The sequence below is a fragment of the Parambassis ranga genome, chromosome 16 (assembly GCF_900634625.1).
Source record: "Parambassis ranga chromosome 16, fParRan2.1, whole genome shotgun sequence".
Lineage (NCBI taxonomy): Eukaryota > Metazoa > Chordata > Actinopteri > Ambassidae > Parambassis > Parambassis ranga.
In genome coordinates this window covers 1,250,525-1,274,086 of record NC_041036.1, presented here as the reverse complement: position 1 = coordinate 1,274,086, position 23,562 = coordinate 1,250,525, and the positions used below count along the sequence as shown (strand labels likewise).

The window sequence follows — 23,562 nt, the reverse complement described above, 5'->3', positions numbered from 1 at the left end:
TGTGTGTGTGTGTGTGTGATTGATGGAACTAGCTCAGCTGCGCCTCTCCGCGTCCTCTTTCTGCAGCTGCGGAGGAGGAAGAGGAGGAAGAGCAGCGACAGAAGCGCGCACTCTGAGGCACGAAATGGAAGCAGCGCTTTGTTTACCTCCCTTCAAATGCACGAGGATGATGAGGATGATGATGATGGTGTTGGTGGTTCTTCCTTTTCAGTCGTCAGTATAAGACGTGGGAGAGAGAGAGAGAGAGAGAGAGAGAGAGAGAGGGACGGCGGCCGGGTGGCGCAGATTTTCTGTTAAAGAGACGCGTTTTGTAAAATATGACGCTCAGCAGAGAGAAGCAGGTCGATGAATTGTGGGTTTTACCATGAGAGGAACCGGCATGGACCTGCTGTGGAGGATCCTCGCAGCTCTCAGCTTCGACTGCTTCAAAGACTCCTCGTCGTCCAGGTGAGCAGTGATTGATTATCTATCAGATATTTCCTTTTTTTACAACATGCATCCTCACAGAGGACGCAGTCTGAGCATCAGATGTGGATTAAAATGATTCGCTGTTGTTATGACAACAGGTCATTTTCTCCATCATTTTGTTTTTTTTTTGTTACACAACTCACACATCAGACCAGACCGCAGCTCTGACCTGCTGACAGACATGTTCAATCAGACAGTTTAGATTGTTGCACAACGGTGCCTGTAGCTCCACCCTGGCTGTCACCACTTCTGGTTTGACCTGTTGTTTTATTCTCTGTTACACACCAAGAAAAACCTGATCCCAGCACTGATGCAAAGATAATCCGGAGAATATGTGGTTCTGTGTGCTTCACAGATTCACACAGATTCATTTTGATACTGCAGACTCCTCATATGTACAAAAATATGAGCTTTAAAAAATATCATGGAGTGATTTGTTTTACAAATCACAACAAAACAAACTCACTGAATTATTCATCTTGTCCTGCAAAGAGTCCAAAGCTGAGGAATATAAACTCTTCCCTCTCAGGTCTCCCACTAAGCTGAGCTCCAGCCAGGCCGGCAGCTTGGAGAGCAGCTCCCTGACTGGCTCCCTGTCGCTGGGCCCCGACCTGCCCCACTGCCAGTGCTGCATCACCTACGAGGCCCGCCTGAAGCGCCTCTCCTGCGGCCACCTCTACTGTGACCCCTGCTGCGACCAGATCGTCAACCTGGCCTTCGAGGACATCGAAGGCCTGTCCGAGTACCCCTGCCCCATGTGCAAGTCCATCCGGCAGCTGGGAGGCCTGGGCCCGTCCTGCTCCTCATCCTCCTCTGGGTACTTCTGCGGGCCCTACAGCATGCTGAAGGAGCACGGGAGCCGGTGGGGATAGGCCTGAAGGGAAGCACTGCCACGACTTTGGACATTTTAAAGGTCGCCCTGCGTTTTCTGTCGTCTGTGGTGATCGGGTGACACCTGTGAGAATGCACAACACTAACATCTGTAGGTCTGAAGCACCAACGTGCATCCATGGACTGTCTGCACATCATCATCATCACAGAGGGCATCATCCCAAAGTGTTCCTCTTTTTTAACAGCATGCAGGTTTTCTGTATGAAAACGCTGAGCTTCATTCTACTCCACGTGTAACAGAACATTTTCTAAACGTAACGTTTCCTGTCAGGAGATCTTTGTACATTTTCTGGGAAAGTATCGACCGGTTTTAAATATCGATGTTACTGTACAGTGCCATGCTGCTTTTAAGTGTTCCAGATCATATTGTAAATATTTATTTTGTTAAAAAATAAAGTTGTGAGATGTGTTTAATGAGCTGATAACACTTTTTATTTATCAGGATTAAAACATGCTAATACAAAAAAAAAACCAAAAAAACAATATGTACATCTGGCAAATGATGATGATCGTACCAAAAACATTAAATTACACAAGGATACAGAGGTGTGATGAAGAGGAGGAGGAGTACGGAAAGAGACCAGGGCCGCTGTTAAAAATATTTTTCTGATTCTCAGACAAAAATAATAAATATAAAATAAAGAAAAAAATCAGAATAAATTCTGAATTTATTTCTCAAAGTTAGAAGTCTGAGGAACAAATGTTGAAATTCTGTAAAATCCAAATCTTATTTTTTTTTTGGTAACAGCTGCTCTAATCCTTCTCTATGAGGGGGGGGGGTGTTTTCCATTGTATTGGCCTCACACCTGGAAAAGCCTCAATGTTGATGTAAAGAGTATTTACAACAAAATCAATAATTCATAGTGTTATCAGGTGAGGTACCTTCAGACATGAGAGGAAGTCGTCTCACACCTGTTATGTGGAGAAAAGAACCATCGTCCCGTTTCCATCACTGGAGCGAGTTCATTCGTCCGTGGGGATGACGCCACTGCACCTACTTGACACCCACATCATGCGAACCTGGAGGACTTGATGCTTCCCGCGGTGCTTTACATGCAGTCAGACACAGCCGGCTCTGTGACCTGAATGCTGGCTGCATACTAACACCACCAGGCCGGAGGGGGAAAGGAGAAGTAAACATGGAAGGAACAAAGCTTCCCTTTAGCTTCAGACGTCCACACACACACATAACACTTTGGTCATAAATCACATGTATGACATCCATAACTGATCAATAAAATACTAAAGATTATATTCTTCTTTAAAAGGGGTGAGGGGGGGGGGGGGGGGGGGGGTGAAATGATGTCAGCCATGCAGGACCTGAATTACACTGACGGGCTAACATAACACTGTGAACTAAATCCAGGCCCCAGCATGAGATATGAGAGCAGAGCCGTACCAAAATAGCTCTCATGCCCTAAATTCCACATTAAAGTCACTGGTCAGAGCCAGCCGCAGTTTTTTTTTTTATTTTTCCTTCTTTAAATTAGCCTGTCGGAGTGAAGATCTGAGGAGCGAGCTGGTCGGACAGTTCAGGGGTGAAACGAAGAGCTCGTGTGTCCCGTCGGTTCCACCTCATGACACCTTTATCTGCCGCTCACTCAGACCTTCTCAGATAAGAGGCTAAACATAGAAGCTTCAGGCTTTCCTTCGATCTGGAGCGCTGATGAGGTGACGTTTACAAAAGTCAGAATCTGTAGAGTGTGCTTTCATTGTTAAGCGTTTTAAGCCCTTACTCGGATTACATTTTTTTAACAAATATACAAAACAGTTGTCACATTGTTTGATACAGTACAGGCGATACGTAGCAGAGTCCGGAGCTCTTGCATGTTGTTTCATCATATTACAGTCACATTATTACACATCTGGGTTGCCTCAGTTCATGATGCAGGTGATGGTGAGGAGGATCTCAAGAAGCTAGTGAGGGCCCGTTGCTTTTAGGCAGCTTGGCGTTGCTGGCTGCTGGGTAGTAGCGCTGCTCAGGACGAGCGTCTGGCACTGAAGAGTGCCCGAACAGGAAGGTGTGCTTGTTGCTGCCACCGGTGTCTTTGTTGCCGGGCCTGGATGGAGGGGCGGAGACGGGCGGAGGGCCCCTGGAGGTCTGGTGGTTGGTGGAGGTAGGAGCGGGGGCCACTCTGGGTGCTCCTGGGCCCTGAGGCCTGGATGCTGGGAAGAGGAAGGTGCCGTTGTTGGTGTTCTGGTTCAGGTTGGTGTCGGTGCGTCGGGCCTCGCCTGTGATGGTGCTGGGCTCCGTGCTGGTGGACACCTGTGCCAGCTTGTCTTTGAGCTGCTGCACCTCCTGAGCTAATCGCTCCACAGGATGGAGGTGGTTGGAGGAGATGGGGTGGGAGAACGCCTGCAGACAGAAAGCAGCAGAGTCAGTTACACTCTTCTATTTTAACTGTGAACTGTTCTCTGGGTTCTAGCCTCTCCTTTCTGTCTCCACATGAAGACAACATCTCTGTGAGCACAGAGCTCTAGTTCAGCTTCATCTGACCAAAGGACTTCCAGTCTGTGTGCTCTGTCTCCAGGTGGTCTCTAGCAGACCTCAGTCTGTGTGCTCTGTCTCCAGGTGGTCTCTAGCAGACCTCAGTCTGCGTGCTCTGTCTCCAGGTGGTCTCTAGCAGACCTCAGTCTGTGTGCTCTGTCTCCAGGTGGTCTCTAGCAGACCTCAGTCTGGTTTGGAGGTGTCTTCTCTGCAGTCTGGCAGTCCATTCCTGTGCAGGACTCTAGTGACAGTCTCCTCTCACTCTTCAGGTCCAGACCTGGTTAAATCCTTCACTAGTGTCTCTGCAGCTGTTCTCGGCTCTTCAGACTCGTCTCTCACTACTTTTCTTTCCAGAACCTTCCACTGTGTGTGTGCTGAAACACACCAGTCCTCACTTTTAAATGCAAACCAAACACTGACTCTGCCACAAAGAGTTTATAATTCTGACCCTGATAGTTTTGTTTGTCGTCTTTATTCTCACACTGAAACAGAGGCGAAGTGCTGTCAGTGATTTCTGAATGAACGGACATGTTGTGTCAATGCTGCTGAGACAAACAGAGAAAAGGAGCGTTGTTGTCCTGAGTGGGCCGTTTAACGAACCCAGAGCTCCTCTAACCTGTTTGATGCATCCCATCCACAGCTCTTCCCTCTAAATAGAACTGCATCCACCCACACTGCTCTGGACTATTCTGAACATCACCATGGGGACGTGTGATAGACATCACAGAGCCTGTCCTTATCTGGAGCTGCGGATCACATCAAAGAGACCACGTCATCTGTGAAGCGAGCAGTGATGACGAGGCAGAGCGAGGCACAAATATCCTCCGGGAAGTGTCGTGGGCCAAAATAAAAAAAACATTTAAAGCCCACTTCAAACATGACGCTTGACATGATCACTTCCTTTCAGTATTTAGTACATAGAGAGACACTCTACATGAATCTACACCGGCTTTACTGACCCCTTTCACATACCTGTGCATGCAGCGCCCCCCGCAGGTAGCACTCCCTCCATATGCCCATGCAGGGCCCCATCAGGAGGGGCAGTAAGGGCTCATAGGGGTCGAGTGGTCCTTGAGGTCCGGACGTAGATGTGAGGCTCTGTGGAAACTCTGTGAGGGCCCAGGCTTTCAGCAGCCGCTCCAGGCCGGGCACATTCTCGGAGGACGGCGCCCTCCGGTGGCTCTTTTTGTAGACACCGGAGCTGCTGCTGCTGCTGCTGCGCCACGGAAGCAGGTTGGCAGGACAGGAGAAGCTGCCGCGAGAGAGCAGGAACACCGAGCCGGGGATGGTGTCAGCCAGCTGCCGGGCAGACGAGACACAGTCAGTGACACTGTGAGAGAAGGTTTCTGTTCAAACATGAGACTCAGCTCTCCAGCCTGTTTCAGAGGTGTCAATCTGAACTGAATGCATGTTTTAGAATGACCACTAGAGGGCAGAGTGGACTGTTGGACAGATGTGGTGACAACAGTCTGGGTTTCTGGGCATATTTCTCTCTCTATCTCCTGATCAGTCCGTGTGTTCTCATTGGTCACTCATACAGTCCAGCACCTCAATGGAAACAGCACAATCAGGGCTATAAGCAAACTTAGACATAACTTTTTATACCATGCAACTAAAACGTACAACATTTTTCCCACACAGGTGTTACTAGTAGTGGAAAACGGACGCTCTGCATGCTGTAGATATTTAACTCTGAGCATTTTTACAGCCAAATACTTGCTGATTTTCCTGAGGTGACTGCTGGTAATAAGTAAGTGGCCACTAGAGAGCGTGCTGCCTTATGTAAAAGCTGTGCCCGTCCTACCCTGTGTGTGTCTGGGTTAGTGTTGAGGTTGCCGTTGAGCAGCGGCTGGAGTGGAGGAGTTGGGGCGACGGGTTGGGTGAAGCGGTCTTGTCTCTGCTTGCTGTACTGCAGGGACCAGTCCCACACCGGGGGCAGAGGGGGGTCGCATGGATCAGAGGAAGAGTCCGAATGCAGCACGTCTCTCCAGCCGTTGACAGGAGTGTAGGACTGCCCGAGGTTCTGAGTACAGGACAAACAGGATCAGATCAGACTCATGCAGATCCAGATACAGATGACCATGAGTCTGCGCTAACAAACCACCATTCAATTAAACACATAAATAAAGTCTCCGGCATTCCGTACCTGGGAGCGCTTGCATCTCTCTCGCTGACAGTTTGCCAGGAAGGTGGAGAAGAGCGGCAGCTGGATGCTGTCATGAAGGGCCAAGAGGAAGTCATCAGTCAGCTGGAAGCGAGAGGGATACTGGGACCAGAGCTGCCAAACACAGTCCAGGAAAAGCAGGAAGACTGGAGACTGGAGGGAGACGGCAGAGAAAAAGAATTATAAAGGAGCAGACGGAGGTCGAGGAGAAGGAGAAGCTGGAGGGACACGATGACCTCTCACCTCCTCCTTGTCGTTGTCACGGTGATAGTTGATGCGACTGTAGAAGCGGTGTCCGCCCATCACCCACTCCTTCTGCACCAGGCCCTGGAAGCCGTGCTGCGTCCGACAGTGGGGGTCACACATCACCTGCACCAGGCTGGACACCACGCAGCTCATGTCTCGATCGTCCGCTTCTAAAGCAGCCAAAGACAAACGCTGACACATCAGCCACACCTCTGATGTTTGATCTGCATCAGCAAGCTTTAAGAAAATGATGAAAGTGACAGGGACAGGGTCACTGAGGGAGCTGCTGTGGTGACTCACTGCTGCAGAAAAGTCCCACTGTGAGTGCCCTGATATATGAACCAAGGTGAGAAAGGGCCTGATGTTCGTCACTTGCCTTTCTGAGTGTTTATACAGGAAACCAGACCTGCCCACTGACTGTAAAATGAGTCATTACCTGAAATCTGAAAGAAAACAATCCTCTTAAATCCACCCTTTGTCTGCACAAAACGATCAGAATCAGAAATACTTCATTAATCCCAGGAGGAAACTGCTTACATTCCAGGTGCTCCCTGCATGTTTAGAAATATAAAATAAGGTACGGTGAAAATAGAAGGAGTTGGAATGACCTCCTGTGGCGCTCAGTGCTGCATCTGTATGGATCAGTCTGCACTGACACCGACAGTCCTCCTGCACCTCAGCTCCACCTCAGCGGAGAGGATGGAAGCTGTTTCCAGGATCCCCCGGAGCTTAGACAGACAGACAGACAGACACACACTCATGTTTCTGAGAGTAAGGCAGAAGAACCCGGGACACTCTGAGGTCACCCTCACAGCATCTCCCCGTCATCTGACCCAGCTCACCGCTCCTCAGCTGACACCTCTGATCCAAAACACAAACTCAGCACACACAGAGCCGACGTTCTCATTCTAATGAAGGGGAATCTCCAACACAACATGTGTGTGTGTGTCCTCGTGGTCCAAAACACAGAGACCAAGTACCACTCCCCAAACACATACACAACACATCAGACCGCTGGACCCGTCCTTGTGCCTGACGGGCCCTCCCACGGCTCTAATTCAACCAGCAATGGACACTAATCTGGATACAAACTTCATGATCCCCAGAAGAAACAGAAGGAAACACAGACACAGTGTCTGTTACTGTGTGAGAGGAGGCAGTTTATACTCTGGTAGCACATGCAGTGTGTTCTGCACCACTGTCACCAGAGTTTAAATCAGCTTTAAGCTCTTTGGAGCAGCAGCCAGCCAGGTCTTATGTGGCACCTTTATCTTCAATAATATTCTATGTAGATCAGCAGGTAGATGATATTTCATTTATAAGGAGTCGCCCTCCTCTCGGCAGGTGTAACGCGGCCCCTTCAGAAGCGTGTAGTCCGGAGGCCCTTTGACAGTGTGCATGTAGGCTCAGTGGAGTGTGCTTGTTCAGCGTATATTGCTACTTCAGGGCAAGCCCTAATGTGGGATTAATGAGAGGGAGGCGCTGTGAATAATGAATGGATCAAACAATATGAGCCGTGGTCTGGACCGCCACGTGACTCACCTTGCAGCGCCACGGTCAGGTGACCGCTGCGGAGCAGACAGGCTACCTCTGAAGCCTTCCTCAGACAGGACCTGCAGACGCACAGGAATCCCACAGTGAACACTGAGCTCAGGGTGCATGGCAGGCAGGGTGATGCTGTGGTTCAGAGGAATAATCCCATCACTTCGTGTTGACACGAAGAGGCAGACTTACCTGATGTAATCGAGCCAGTGGGTACTTTCCAGAGTAGACAGCCATTTGTCATCCGGCACTGACACAGATGTGGAGATATCTAAGAGCCAAAACATCATTATTATGAGACATGACACACAACTCTGACATCTGCAAGGATTAAGGCCTGGATTACAAAAATGTCATGCGTTATTTTTGGAGTATTAGGTGTTTCTTTTTAAAGCTTAGGTTTGGTAACGTTTTGTCACAGGGACCCCTGGTGGACAGTTCAGTGTATGTGATAGAGCTGGTCTTTTCCTCATTGGAGAGAAAGAAAGAGACTTTCCACATAATCTCAAAGAGGGATTAGCCGTTTTATTTTCCATCTACAGGACAATATGACAGTCGATGACCTTTACACGCCGTTTGTGTGTCTGTCTCTGTTCTTACTCAGCTGTGGAATGTGCTGCCATGGCGATGGTGATAATAAAGGCCTGTGTTCATCCAGCATAACACACAACACTGCAAAAAAAGCCGTCACAGCAGGAGGGATTCTTTTTTTAATGATGTTAAAATGATCAGAGTCTGAGGGAAAGTTGCATATTTGATTAATAGCAAATAAAACAGCTACCGGGAGGAAGTGGAGAGGGCAGAGCCGCAGACACACGGTGACTAATCATGACTGATAATCATGTGATTGAGTTTCCCCTCATGGAAACGGTGACACAGACTCAGGAAAAAACACTGAGCTACAGATACATCAATGTGTTTGTGTTGTTGTTTGACTGCACGTTGTGACCACAGCCTGTGCCGATACGTGTGTGTTTTCATGTCTCCTCACCTCCCAGACAAAGGGCGCGCAGGCGGCCGTGGGCCAGCTGGATGTCGGCAGGCGACGGCAGCTCCTCGCCCAGCTCCACCACCACGCACAATGAGGACTGACACCCAAACAGGACCATCTCCAGGTTTCTGTGAGAGCAGCAGCACATCCTGCAGCTTAACACACCGCTGACAGCTTTTTAATACATTAGTGAGCAAACACTAAAGCAGAGCTCTCCCAGTGAGTGGTTCAACGTTGAGAAGGTGACTTTACACAGAGTAAAAGCTTGTTGTGAGAAGGTGTTTGGGCCTGTGCTCTGCTGGTGTTTCACACAGTTATCAGTCATCTGTGCATGTTTCCTTACAGGAGGATGCACATGAACCAACTGCTGCCTCTGGTGCTAAAATGGTAGCGACAGGAAGGAGATTGTGGCTGATAACCGAGGTCAGTGGTAAACCTGAAACGCTGTCTCACTTGGTGTTTTTTTTGGCTACAAGAACTCAGAGCTGGGCTGAAAACAGCCCCTTAATCAGCCTGTTAAGTGTTTTAAGTGATGTGGTAATCACTAGGCTTAGTGTCCTGCAGCATGTACGCTCCTCCTTCTACCTAAGACCTACCTACTTTTAGTATGCACATCAGTCCAGCTGTGATCTCCTGTGTCATGCTACCTAGCTAACAGCTCAGCTTACTCGACCACAATTAACACCATCATACTATCAACACCAGACATGATCCTAAAGGCTGACAAAGGTTTCCCTCTAACCCTCCCTAATAAACAGAAAAACACATGCGTACGTATGTACGTCTTTAAACATTACGACTGGTACTTGAATGCATCATGTGTGAGATTGTGGATGTTGGCTGATCTGAGCATGAATCTACAGCTAAAATGTTATTGTTTAAATGAAGCTCAATATCCTTAAAAACATTGCTGGTTTCACATCCACTCCGTCATTACTTCACTGTAACCTGCAGTACGGGTGGTCGAATGTTGATCCTTGCACAGACATTTGGGAGCTGCTCTGTCACACACACACACACACCTGATGTCGTCCTTCTCGTGGTAGATGTTGTTCTGGAAGCTGGACATTCGTAACAGATCGCTGCCTCTGGGATGTCGCCAACACCAGCGCTGCAACACAAAGCGTAGTGTCACTCGGTTTAATAACACGTTCTGCCCACTGAATCATCGGCGCTCACCTCGTAATTTGTGTCACAGGAATGTTAATAAGCAGGGAAAACATATCATTCTATCATGACACATAATATACACGTTGGAGAGGAGGAGTTCATCCACAAACTGTTTTTAGAAACGTGTGTGACAGCACGGTCAGACCTGGATTTTTAGTCCTATAACAGCTGGTATGACCCATTTCGTCATCAGATAAACTGACGACTCAATAAAAGGAGTCTACATGTGTGTGAAGGCTGAGAGCACTCACAGGGATGCGTCCTTCATTGAAGTGGGCGAAACTTTTCTTCAGCTCGGTGTCGAAAACCTTCTGTGGAACCACGATGAACCGGGACAGGCTGCCACCAAACCAGAGAGACAGACGGCATGAGCAGCGGCGGCGGCGTGTATTAAAAACATCAACAAGACATCAGTGGACCGTGCTGAGCTTTGCCTTTGCTGGTGTTTTCCCCCTTACTTGTGCAGACAGATGTGTTCACTCATTCCTGAAACTACAGAACCGTACAACCCCGCACGACTGAGGTGCTGAGGTGTTCTAATCCTTCTGTGTTTGGTTTTTGTGAGTTCACCTGGTCGACATCTCGAAGCGGTCGTTGACGGAGCTGACTCTCCAGCTCGTTGCTCCACACCTCTCCAGCTCCTGCTCCCAGTCTGAGGCCGACTCAAACCAGTTCATGTGGGCGTCTCGGCGACGGTTGCTTAGAAACTGCTTCATTTCTGGAGGAGGAAAGTGAAGGTGGTTTGACAAAAGAAAGAAAAGAAATGCTCACAGGTGTCAACAATGCACCAAGGTGAGACTGAAGAATTAAATAAGAGGACCGTTGGGAAGCGCCCAGTCTGAGGGTTCTGCATGATTTTTTTTTTAAAGCATGTAATTTGGGAGATTGGTTGGAACAAACATGAACCAGCTGAACGTGTCAGGCCGAGGCTTCTTCACCTGAGATCAAACACACTCCATCGCTGACCGTTTGCCGAGAGCTCTGAGCACACAGCAGACACACTTGACCCGTGGGCCAGAGTTGAACTGAGGGTCATCTAATGACTTGTTTCAGGAGGGGGGGGTCTTGCATTATTTATCCAAGAGCTGACAGTCCTCCACAGCCTAGTCAGCCTGGTGCAGCTTTAACATAGCATAATATATTGAGCACAGACAGGCTCGTATGTCTCTATACGGCTGAGGTGCAGAAACCATGCATGCACTATATGCACAGCTGCTACGCTATGCTAACTATGCATAGTATATATATAGAGAGAGTAAAAACTTCAATTAAAAAAAGTAAATGGTAGCATGTTGTATTTATTTATGGCAATTCATTCTAAACTAGAAGAGAGAAGTCCTCACATGCAGTGAAGGTTTTAAATACAGCAGCAGATATCGGAGGAGGATGCTTCTAAACGTGCCAACCAGGCAGGATGTCAGCTTTACACTCACTAAGGTCTGCACAGGAAGGTTTGTGTTTCCAGGTAGAAAACAGATGATGGCACAGACTGAAAAAACTGGGATGGCAGCACCAGGAGAAAAACGTCAGAGTCCAGCTCATGACTAACACATTCATGCTGCGCTTCTGATTCATGTGGGAGCTGTCATAACCATGAATATTCATTAGAGTCAAAACATACACAGAAAAAACAGATCACCATCCGAACAGGAACTCTGTGTATGTGTTGGTTCAGGAACAAAGAGCTATGGAATGACAGACAGCTGGATAAGACGCTGTATCAGTGCCAGGAAGGCGATGGACGCTTGTGGACAGTAATCGACTCACCTACACTCCCGAGGGCAGCGTTCTGGAAAGATAAGACGGACCCTGGTTTGGGAGGCTGGTAGGTCTTGGCGATGGTGTAGGTTATCTGAGGAGGGAGACACACAGTGATCCCATCAACATGACAAAGGTCATCAGCTTTCAACACACAGGCCAGATCAGCTTCTTCAGGCTCCGACATGATTGACGTGCAGTGTGACAGTAACCAGAGCCTCCGATCTGAACACACACCCGCCCACACACAGATGTAGCTGCATGCTACATGGTGAGTAAGTAGAAAGCCTGTTTTTGTAAAAACAAGGCGAGAACTTCAGCTTTCAGACCTGGTCCGGCTCTACAGCAGACCTCCGAGCACTCACCTCGATGACCTGTGCGTCTGGAGTGAGGCGGTCAAACAGGAAGCAGATGACTCGCATGTCCCTGCAGTACAGCACCAGCTCCTCTGGAGTGAACTTCAGTGAGGAGTTCGGGGTCACCAGCTTGGTCCTGTTTGGGCCCACTGTAACACATGGGGGGAGGTGATCAAGAATCACAGGATGACACTCAGTCCTCAAGAAACGAGCTTTCACTTACCAACAACAACTTTCTCTATAGAAGCCAAAGCCACATCATGGTCTCCTAACAGCACCGGGTCCGCATTGTCCTGCGTCATGAACGACATTACAGCAAGAAGGTGTGTTAGATTTTCATTCTTTAGTCACACTGTTAAATTAACACTGAGATGGATACAGCTGAGGGACTGACGTCAGGTTTGGGACTGTCCTGAGGCACAAAGGCCACTCTGAAGTGGGTACAGAAGAGGGTCCCAGACAGCCAGCCTCTTCCTTCCCTGGCGCTCAGCTTCTTCCTCACCATGACGGCTCTCTGAAGTACACACTCACCTAGAGAGGACAAAGAGTCCGGGTTACTACAGTCACATGGGAGATATACGTCTAAGAAGAGGTGCTCGTTTTTCACATGTGACAGCTCCTTTAAGTGGTGAGGACACATGACAGGAAGTACACAGACAGAGAGGCTCTCAGGAGGGACCGGGTGTGACAACATCCTCAAACCAAAACTGTACGTCCACGAATTGTTGTCCTCGGTCAGAAGGGCAGGGAGCAGCAGAAGGAACAACGTACACATGATTGTTTGTCCTGAGCTACATGATGTTTATATCAAGCAGTGTACTTTACGAGTGCAGGAGTTTATGAGTCCTTCCACAGCGAGAAACATTGAAGAAGCTTCGGACATTCTAGAACAAAGCTTCCGAAAACAAACCTTTAATCTTTTTACACAGATCATCTTAAACACAGATGTGCACAAACACAAACCAAGATTCTTTCGCTGAAAGACACACAGACACACACAGACACACACAGAGCAGTGAGGCTGCACATTTATAATAACGGCCTCCCGCAGGAATACAAAGCCTCTGCCAGCTAGAATGTGGGTTGCCATGACAACCGAGTCGAGGATTGGGTAAGACGTGGAGAAAATGGCCTTTTTGTCCGTGACAAAAAGAGGAGTGTTTGGCCAGACGCATGACGAGGCAAATGTTTTCGCTTCACTCGGAAAAAACCGAGAAAAAAAACGAGGAAAGTCTGAACAGACCGAGGAAGCACAGGATCCCTTCTGTGTGTGTGTTGGAAGCTGGGCTCGGTCCTACTCTCAGCTTAATGAATGTTTTGGGGGGGGGGGGCTAACAAAGCACAAACAGGAAACAGCCATTTTTATACTTGAAGCACTTGTTTATGCTGCGAGAGAAAGAGGAAGGAGAGGCTCTGCCTGCAGCACCATAATTTGCTGATTGCACAAGAGGACTTTAAATCTCAGAGCCTGCTCTATGATTAAGCTTCGCCTCCAAAACCACACATAAAAACTCCAGACTGGACTTATCAATTAAACCTGACCGCACATGACCTGGATTCAGAGCGAACACAAAGTGAACTCTTGTCTGTCTATCATCGGTTTTTACCGTCGCTCTGGGGTGCGACCGAGCCGAAGGCTGCACATTTTACAGCTGACGGAGGAAGGAGGAGGAAGACGGGAGCAGAGACGGTGTCTGAAGAACTTTGAGCAGGCAGGTTGTTCGTCCCAGCGTGAGTCAGCGGAGCAAGTGAAGGTGTTTATGACACAGTTGTCCTTAAATCCAATAAAGTCTTTTATGTTCTTCCTGCAGAGCTCCAGGTACAGTTTGGTAATGTGGGTTTAACACAGTACTACCGCACTTAAAGCCCCTTTAATCATGATTAAAAGCTGCATTAGCCCCAATTATTGAACCCCAGGCAGGGCCCGGTGTCTTCTTTAGTCTTTAGAGTTCTGCAGCTCTGTGGAAACACCACGATCTTCTTAGTGTTGAAGCTTTGTCGGAGAATTTAAGCTTAAATTCATCTATATTCCGATGTCTCACATGATGCATTCAAGGACCACTGGAAAGTGAATCTGACCATTCTGCTTCTAAACTAAGCACAAAGTCTTCTCAGGAGCAGCAGTGACTCATCAATGCCAGCAGCAAACTCCCAGTTTCCAGATAAATCAGCCTTTGACGGCATCACAGGGTGGGACGATGACCAAAATAAAATGCTCTGACCAGCCAGGAGCAAAAACCAGAAAGTAAAACAGCACATAACGTAGTCTTAATACACTGAAACTAGACATTCGCCAACTTTTCTTATCTGTATTTAAACAGTAACGTCCTCCACCAATTCAACAATGCAGACTATTCAGGATGAGAGCCCTAAAACATGAGAGCGACCTGCAGGATCATCTTGGGAAAATCCAGCTGAGAGACGTCTCAACCACATGCCTCCGATTTATTTGTTTTCGTCCACATTTGGTCCTCATTTTCAGCTGGGATGCATGCAGAGCCAGAGGTTCCTGCTCTCCTCCAGCCACAGGGAGAGAGAGAGAGAGAGAGTGAAGACCAGGAGCAGGAGTAACCAAGTCTCAGTCCAGGAGACGGCTCTGATACACAGAACCACCAACGTTCAATAACATAATGGACAAGATATATTCACCATATATCAATGAATAAAAGGGACAAAGAGAAATGAAAACCTTTCTTCTGACATCAAGATCGAATCTCTACTGTACAAATACCGATGCGGGGGTCTGTTGTCCGTCAATCAACACGGTATAAAGTTGATTGACAGCCTCTAAATCCCACAGTAACATTAGACTGTGGAGAGATGGGACTGTGGACTCTGAAGGGGGTCCTGGCCTCTTAGCATTGTGTGTGAATGGACAGTAAACCCCTCCCCCCCCAGCCGCAGCATTGAAGCGGTACATGATCTACCTATGGCTGCTGGAGCCGTCCTGACCCGTTTGCCCTCCTGCAGCCCGGCTCGGTTTCTGAGGTCTTGTGTCCTGGCGTCACATGAGAACGCCGTCGCTGCCGCCGTGTGCCTGTTAACTACTCGCGGAGCGGGGTCTGACGTCAGCAAACGTATGTTTGATTCTGTGATCTGTGGGTTCTATCAGGCCCGTGGATGCATCAGAACTTTTGTTTTTTTTCTCCACCCAAAAACACAAAAACAGCATCGCTGCGATTCGGTTATTTTTAGGCAGGGTGAGCTGACAAATGGCCTGCAGAGGGGGAGAAAGTGAGAGTGTCCACAGGTGCAACGTGAGCCCGCAGCAGCAGGACTCACAGTCCTTTGTGTCTGAGACTGAACAAATTGTCTCAACATTTACTCTGCAGAGCGGCCACGGAGCCAGCGGATAGATGTCTGCCTGAAATCCGAGTCCATGTTTGAAGCATATACTGCTGCTTTTACCGCGTTTAGGCACACAGGAGAACTAAAGGAAAGACGCTGCTGCTGTTACACATCTGTCTTCTTCTCCTTCCAAATGTAGGCCGCGCTCTCGTGGACAGCTGTGTTTCTAATCGGGCTGGAATGAAGGTGGAGAGCGAACAGTGAGATGTTGTCGGAGATGGAGCGGCAGGAAAAACTGTGCAGTAAAGACATGAAGTCGACTTTCACAGTGAAATGTCGACCGCTAAGAATAGTTTTTGTTGCGTGTGTGTGTGTTGTCAAGCACAGTCTGGAAGGGTTTTCATAAAAAAAAATAAAAAACACACACTGCTGGAAAACAAATCAGGCAATAAGGAAGGAAGTGTGTGTGTGAGAGGTCAGTGGAAGCACACAAGGTCCGACCACATTTCTAAAAAACAAAAACACACACATTAAGAGTATCCAAACATGTATGTGTTCACAGGTCTGTGCTGACATCCATGGAATCTATAGACTCATAGTTAACACCATGCGACACGTATACAGGAAGAGGCGGCTCGTCCCGTGTCCAAACAGTCCCCGATAAAAGCAAAAAACTACGAGGGAGCCGGGGAGTGCAGGGAGGCAAACACTTCTCAGACTCACACATACAGAGCACACCTATCTACTGCAGCACTGCGAGTATCTGCTGATATGCAGCGTTAAAGATTAGCTTGTCTCCGGTCCAGGCGCTCGGCTCTGCTGCCGTTCTTAAGAAAATCTGCTGTGCTGACATGAGATTATGAGCAGGGCCGGGCTCTGAGCTGAGCCGTGGGTTTCTGTGGCTCTGCCCTGTCCCAAAGATTATCCCTGAGGGGGTCAGAAGGGTTGACCTCTGCTAAAAAACTAAAAACTACTAAGGAGGGTGAGTTCAGGCCTGATCAATGAGGGACAAAATCTAAAAACAGGTTTTAACTCAGCTCTTTTGGCTCCCTGTCTGCTTTGGTGAGCTTTTCGTCAGCAGACGTTTTCCCGTCTCAGAGGCGGAGCCAGTGTTAATTTTGTTGACGAATCATTTTCGTCATAGTTTTCGTTAACGACCTTTTTTGCTGATAAAAATGAGACGATAACGCACGGTGCCAAAAACGCAGACGAAATGAATTGACACTTTCGTCAACGAATAAAAACGAGACGAAATTATTGATGGAGACGAGATCCAATCAGAGCAGATTTTGTTTGTGGAAGGGACGAATCAGGAGACGGCGGCAGAGAGCCAATCAGAAGTGACCTCTCTGCGTAAGGACGTTACCCCGCGATGCTGGAAGAAGGCGTCCTCATGCATGGTAACACAACACAGGAGAAGAACAGACACACGACACGTTTGATGTCAAGACAAACAGGACGGTTCAAACCGTGTGGAGCGACTATCAGCGGTAAAAACACAACAAACCTGAAGCGACGTTTGCAGACGAGTCATCTTAACTTCCGCTCAAAGATACACGTGACAAAATCTATAAATGAAGACACCTGCTGATGGTTTTACAGCATGTGACTGTTTCTAAGCTGTCACTGAAGTGTTTTGCTGTAGTTATGGAGTATTCATGAAGAAGGTCATGACTGAACAGTGTATTCAGGGAGAGCAGCTCACTGTTCACTGCTGCTTTTGTGAAAAGATCATAGCAATTAAATAAAGAGGTGTTTGTTTCAAGTAACGTTAAAGCTGAGCCTGTTTTATTGCACAATAAAACCTTAATTATTTCATGAAAAAATATATATCATAGAATTTTAGTCGACTAAATCCACGGCAGATTTAATCGACTAAAATTCTTTGATATTTAGTCGACTAAAACTAGACTAGTTAAAAAATGTCGATGACTAAAATGTGACTAAAATCAAATGACATTTTAGTCACAAGACTAAAATAAAAACTAAATCAGAAATTGCTGCCAAAATGAACACTGGGCGGAGCACCTGATCCTGGTCCAGGTGTGGCTGTGAGCAGCCTCACTGGCACTCAGCGCTGTATCTGACCCGAAGCAGAGCTGTGGTCTGTGCCGTGAGGTTTATATTATTGTTGACTCTTTACACTCACTGTGATGACTTTATGTATTTATAAAAGCTGCATACATGAGTGCAATCATCTTACCCGGCAGACAGCGAAGCCCAAACACATCTCGACTCCTGGCGTTCACCCCAGTCTGACTCAGCATCCTCTCCTTTAAAACAGACACACAGATGTTATCACTCACTTATTATCATGTTTAATCAGCAGTCAGTCAGACTCACATCAAGCTACCGCAGCACCTGTGAGCTCCTTCAACAGTCTGCATTTCTTTTCATTTTACTCCAATCTGAACTAATGACCACACATGTAGCAGTGGTAAACTACAGGGGGCTGCAGGACCGACGTGTCAGCATCACGCAGCCTAAATGTGATGGCTGATGTGAGGATGGAAAGAAATCGGAGCACAGCTGCTCGGCTTCAGCTAAATCACACTTGATGTGTTTGGTGTGATGATGAGGTCACTGTCGTCTGATGTGTCACCAAGCTGCTGAGGTTATTTTTACTGAACATCTTCACACGTTCAAAGATCTGGGTGTGAGCTAAAAAGGCCTTGATCAAGACGACATTGTCTCGCTTTCTGCCATTTTCTCGCCCACGTTTGACACGTTTGACATGAACCATAAAGATGAGACCGCAAGCGGGTGATTAGAAAATCGGACTTAACGGTACATTCTCCTGGTGAGGACGCATTTAAGACATATAAACACTGCAAGAAAAGCCCTGTAATGGTGTGTATGAATGTATTTTGTGTCATAGACTAGAATAAATAAAAACCACAGCACAGACTTCAGGGTGACAGACAGGGGGACCCTGGTTTTAGGTCTCTAGATGCCATCAGGACGTGTTCTCTCTCTAACGTAAACACAGACAGCTCAGGCAGCGGTCTAACCAGCACACTGTCCTCAGTCCAGACTCTTGTGTCACCTTTGCTTCTCATTATATAGAACTTTTGGCTCTGCCTGCTTCTCGCATCAAAGCCCGGCTGGTCTCAGTGGACTCATTCTCAAAGACAAAGCAACAAAGCCGACCACACAATACTGCATGAATCTTAGTTTCCATGTTGCTGTTTGTTCCTGTTTTCTCTCCGATAGGCCGACGTCCTGGAGTCTGAATCCAAACCCAGCGGAGCCGCAGAGGCTTCTATAATCCAGCCGCTGGCTCACTAGGCACATATGCTTCCACTTAACTTTGCTGCTAACCCCCCTTTGTGAAGGCCATTTACATTTATCGGCCCGAAATCCCATAATATGCCAGAGCCTGCAACGTGAGAGGACGATGTGATTTTACAGGTGGCGAAAAAAGCTCCACAGCAGCACAGAAATAGAACATTAACATCGCAGAGTTTCAGACGTCTCCCTCAGCAGTTCTGGTCCGCAGTGAAACTATAAATCACGGCTTCATTTATTAAAGCGCTGGATTTATCGTGAAATACAAGCACTTCTTTGAGTCAGCAAGGATGTGTGAACAATAACAAGGAGTCCACTCAGCCGCCGCTGTTATGCTAACAATTCTGCAGTGTGGTGATTTCTCTGTTAGCAGCCCGCTCAACCTGAGACTCCATAAAAAAAACACCTTGAACAAAGAAGACCTTTGCTCCCTGGAAAGGTTGTAAAGTCACTTCTGTTCATTGCTGCTTGTTTTCTTAGCATGTGAGAGTCGCTCTGCTTCATTAACAAAAACCCACAGTCTGCAGGTTGGCAATGATACACACAGAAAGTGAACTGTAACCAAGACACACACAAAACCAACACTTATTATTAGAAAGGAAGTAAAAGCAGAAGTGCTGCATCAACAATCCTACTTAAGTAAAAGTCTTAAGTCCTTTTAAATGTTCTTAAAGTATTCAAAGTAAAAGTACTCACACACTGAATATATTTGATTGATTTCCACTGCAAAGGATCTGAAGAGGTTAAAATAATCAAAGTAAAATGGAGCATGTGTAGTTAATGTCCATGTTGAGTCCAGAAGCAGCTGTGGACAGGTCTGTGTGTCATGAGGCAGGCTGTGGGCATCAAGTGAACAGAGAGGCTGCTGATAACAAACAGGCATTCAGCATGTTTACTGTGTCAGTGTTCCTGCTGTAGATTCATGTGATGATTCATGTTCATCAGACATTAATGGATGGACCTGTGTTAGCAGACAGCAGCTAACTAGTTAGCTCACTGAGCCAGAGCACCGGCATCATGACTGAGGCTCATTATAGAAACACAGCTGCAGCGTGACACCAGCTCCATGCAGAGTCTGACCTCACATCAGTCCAGCACTGTGTTCATCACATGGAACAAGGAACTACAGACATGGTAGATGTTATGTTTCATCTCTCCTCTTCCTTCCTTTTTTTTTGCTGCTTCTGCTGGATTAACTATTAAATACCTGCAGATTTCAGGGTCACGCAGCACCTACAGTACTTTCTACCCTGAAGACCTACGGAGGATCTTCTCCTGGTGCAGTGCTGCACTCGGTTCTTCATTCTCTTGAAATAGACCTCAATTCACCCTGTAGTATTTTCAATAATAAAAACAACAACATACATGTAGTTCCAGCACTTTCCCCTGACCATAGTAAAAAGCAACACCCACCAGAGAAAAACCAGCTTCTTTTGGTTATGAGGCAGGACACTAAAACTTTACAAGACTAGCTTCTGCCAGCGCATTGTTCATTTGTTTCCATCTGGCTTTACAAAGCTTTCTTTCTGCCTCTCCAACGCCCGCAAACAAAAAAACCCGCAGCTGGATTCCTTTTCCTCCTTTTAAGGACATCAAAAGCTTTCCAGCTCTTGTTTAGTTTTTTCATTTCATGCGCCGGGCGTGTTAGATCCGTCTGCTGAAGGTCGTCAGGACCGACAAACTTGCCTCAAGAGTCTTTTAAGAGGTGAGGCGGTGAAGGCGCCCAGCTGCAGGCCGGGCTTTGTGTGGTGATGATTCACAGTAAGGAAACTATACCAGAGATAAGAAGCATAAGAAAATGTCGAGGTGTGAATTTAAACACACACTTCTTGCTGACAGTTGCACTTCTTGCTTCACCGTGCCTTCTGAGTCCCCCACTATATCACTTTCATGGCCTCCTTCTGCCCCACTTTGGCCCTCCTCCGCTCCCTCCTTTCATCCTCAGGGACAGTGGCCAAGGCTTACTGCAGTTTCCATTGCTCATGGCTTCCCCTCGCTACTGCGAGCCAGACTTCTGCAGTAAGCGTGCTCGTTCCTGGGTCTGGAACAAACCTTTCCATCCCCCAAAAACAAGAGGCCAAAAAAAAAAAACCATGAGGGAACCAAATGAATTTCTGCTGGGACTTTGGTGAAATATAAATCTCCTGCTCCAGAACAAAAACCCCTCATCATGTTTTAAATTACAGGGACCTGACATCTGTGCTGCTGAGCCACATTAAAAACATGAAGCTGAATCCACACTGGGTGAAAATGTTTACATCCATTGTTAGGATGAACAATTCTGGGTCTTACTTTGAGTAGAGCTCCGCTCGGGGCTTCAGCTTTCAGCCATGCAGCAGCATGTTTATTTTGCATTGTGCTTTTTATTTCCTCACATGAATGAGGAGAGTCAAACGGCGATGTGAGCGGGCTCAGAGGGATTTCTGAAGCCTTTTCTGTGCAGAAACAGAACCAAGACCAAGAGCAAGCATCTAATATATATTTCAAAACCCCGACAACTGTCATGACAATATTTAGCAGTAAAATAAGGTCATTGAGCTTCTGTACTGCACGAACAAACGCTTTCACGTCAAGATGAGGAAACAGAGAAATTACAGCAGCTGATTTAGAAATAGAGGGTAAAAGAAGAACTCAATATTTCATGACCTGAGAATCGCTGAGGTAAATATTTAATGTGAACATTTCTGTAGTGAATAAAATCCTGCTTTTAACCTATTTCTGTGCAAAAATAAAAAAAAATATTTATTTATTATTTTTCTACAATCGTATCCCGGTCTCATGCTTTCGATGTTTGTGCAGCTGATGATGCTGCACTGTGATGTCAGTGCAGGAAGCTAAACAGACCGCTGTTTGCTTTCCATAAGAAGAATACTATGGGAGTCTGTCCTGCACACAGAGAGCCCGCCCACTGCTCATTAAAGCCTTTGTAGAAGTGAATGGTAAATATAGCTCTGACCACACATGTATCAGGTTGTGTATCAGAGCCTCTTCCTTTCAGCAGAAGGTGATAAAGCGCCAGCATTCTGCTTCAAAATGTGTATTTCTGCTCACAGCTACACAGCTAGCAGCTTTATTTAGCATCACAAAAATGCATTAGCTAGGCTGTTTGTGAGCCAAATACTTCAGTGTGCTGCTAAGATCCAGGCTGTCTTCAAACGTCCACTTTCTCCTGACTTGTCTGTCTTAAAAATACTGAGTTAGCATCAGAGAATTTAAGACATGGGTCAAAATCACTCAACAATCTGAGTTTGCTCCTCCCTTTGGAATCTCAGGGACCACAATGCTAGCAGGGTGGTGTATTTGGCTACATGCTGCTGTCCCTGCACCTCTACTAAGGTCTTTTGTGGTGAGACTTCCAAAACACATTTTTTCCTCTGAACCAATGACCTGTACATGCTCGACCTACTAGCTTGGCAAACACTGTGGATTAAACAAGAACAAGGTCAAAAAACTCTGCAACTCTTTCCAGCCTAGCCTGCACAGAACCCGACACAACAGTGAGTTTTCATCAGTCCCTGTGCCGACAGCCTGTGCGGCCCTGATGTGTCAGTTCAGATTTAAAGAGAAGGGTGGCTGCATTAGCTGCTACACAGATCACCCAGTGACTACAAGGTCACATGTCTGACACCCGCATCGGCCTGATGGTAATCTTCCCCTCTGCACTTCTCTGCACTCCTTTATATCATCACTAACAGTGCATCATTGCAGATGAGTCTCAGCTAAATGGTTTGAATGGAAACATCCATCTCGGATATGAAGTCTTCTTCTGACAGCTCACCTCCCACGAGTCGGATAATCAGAACCATTCCACACACTCACACAACAGACTAATGACCGTCGCCTCTACAGATGGAGCCTTTGCACTAGAGAATAGTGCTGCCGGTTAATTATCATCCAATGGCAGATCGATACGCCCTCTAACAGGCCCATAAATCTGCTCTGCTGTTAAGAAGAGGCGCTCTGTTTACGCTGCAGGAGCTCCAGCAGCAGTGAACGGGTCCTGTGGGAACGGGTGTGGGGGACTTTGCCTATCAGGGCTCGGATCTTCAGCCGCTCTGATGAAGCCTCCTCTGACATTTTTGCTTCTGTGAGGCTTTGTGCTGTGCTGCCTTTCATGCTGACAGCTTCAAAGCATGCTGGCAGATGCTGATAGAGCGAACTCGAGGGGATAGGCAGCAAAAACAAGCCTGGATGCAAGCCAGAGCAGCACTATGCAGCACATATTCAACGCATCTTTACATATTAAAAGTAAATAAGCTGCTAGTAGATGTCACATTTAGGACCTGGTCATAATTTTACAGTTTTTTATTTCATTTTAACATAAAGAGACACGTGTTGCTGGAAAATACTGTTCGCTAAAGGCCACTAAAAAAAAAAACAGGTAAAATCATGCAGCTGTCCCATAAGAACAAAAACATGCATGTGAGCTGCACCCTCTGTTGTCACACAGATATCGCACCTATCTCCCACTTTTGCATATTCACAAACAATGCTGCTGTGATGCAGCCTCTGTGCACACTTTCAATGGACATGCTAGCGCTGCAGTTCGCCATTGTTTCCTATATTGTGTTCCGACAGGCCGGCTTATCGCCACCAACAGGAAGTACATAGCTATGGACGAGGGGTTCATAAAGACATACATGGCAGCCATGTTGGCAGCTTCACAGTCAGCCTAAACTCCAAATACAGGCAAAGAACCAGCAGGTCACTCAAAGCCGTCACACCTATAATCAAACAAAATTCTGCATTTTAACATGGAGGTCCACGGGGATTGACTCATGTTTGGAGCCAGCCTCCAGAGGCCATGGGGGGAACTGCAGTTTATGGCGCCTGAACTTCACGTCTCAGCCCTGCAGGTTGTGTTTTTCTATAATTCCTTGTCTGTCACTTTATGTTATAACTTGCGATGTAA

At 47.1% G+C, this 23,562-nt stretch overlaps 1 protein-coding gene across 1 annotated transcript in view; it reads right to left on the bottom strand.

Moving 5' to 3' along the window:
* Positions 1-1,906: 1,906 nt before the first annotated feature.
* Positions 1,907-23,562, bottom strand: part of mtmr11 (myotubularin related protein 11) — a 23,736-nt gene continuing 2,080 nt past the window's right edge. Inside the window, exons 2-17 of the mRNA XM_028424715.1 lie at positions 17,566-17,635; positions 12,469-12,605; positions 12,298-12,367; positions 12,084-12,223; positions 11,728-11,812; positions 10,531-10,678; positions 10,212-10,299; positions 9,813-9,901; positions 8,791-8,918; positions 7,992-8,070; positions 7,800-7,870; positions 6,255-6,427; positions 5,994-6,164; positions 5,652-5,870; positions 4,820-5,146; positions 1,907-3,715 (exon numbers count right to left, since the gene is read on the bottom strand). Coding sequence (XP_028280516.1) covers positions 3,269-3,715; positions 4,820-5,146; positions 5,652-5,870; positions 5,994-6,164; positions 6,255-6,427; positions 7,800-7,870; positions 7,992-8,070; positions 8,791-8,918; positions 9,813-9,901; positions 10,212-10,299; positions 10,531-10,678; positions 11,728-11,812; positions 12,084-12,223; positions 12,298-12,367; positions 12,469-12,605; positions 17,566-17,635 — 2,442 coding nt within the window. The 3' untranslated portion in view covers positions 1,907-3,268. The remainder of the gene's footprint in view (positions 3,716-4,819; positions 5,147-5,651; positions 5,871-5,993; positions 6,165-6,254; positions 6,428-7,799; positions 7,871-7,991; positions 8,071-8,790; positions 8,919-9,812; positions 9,902-10,211; positions 10,300-10,530; positions 10,679-11,727; positions 11,813-12,083; positions 12,224-12,297; positions 12,368-12,468; positions 12,606-17,565; positions 17,636-23,562) is intronic.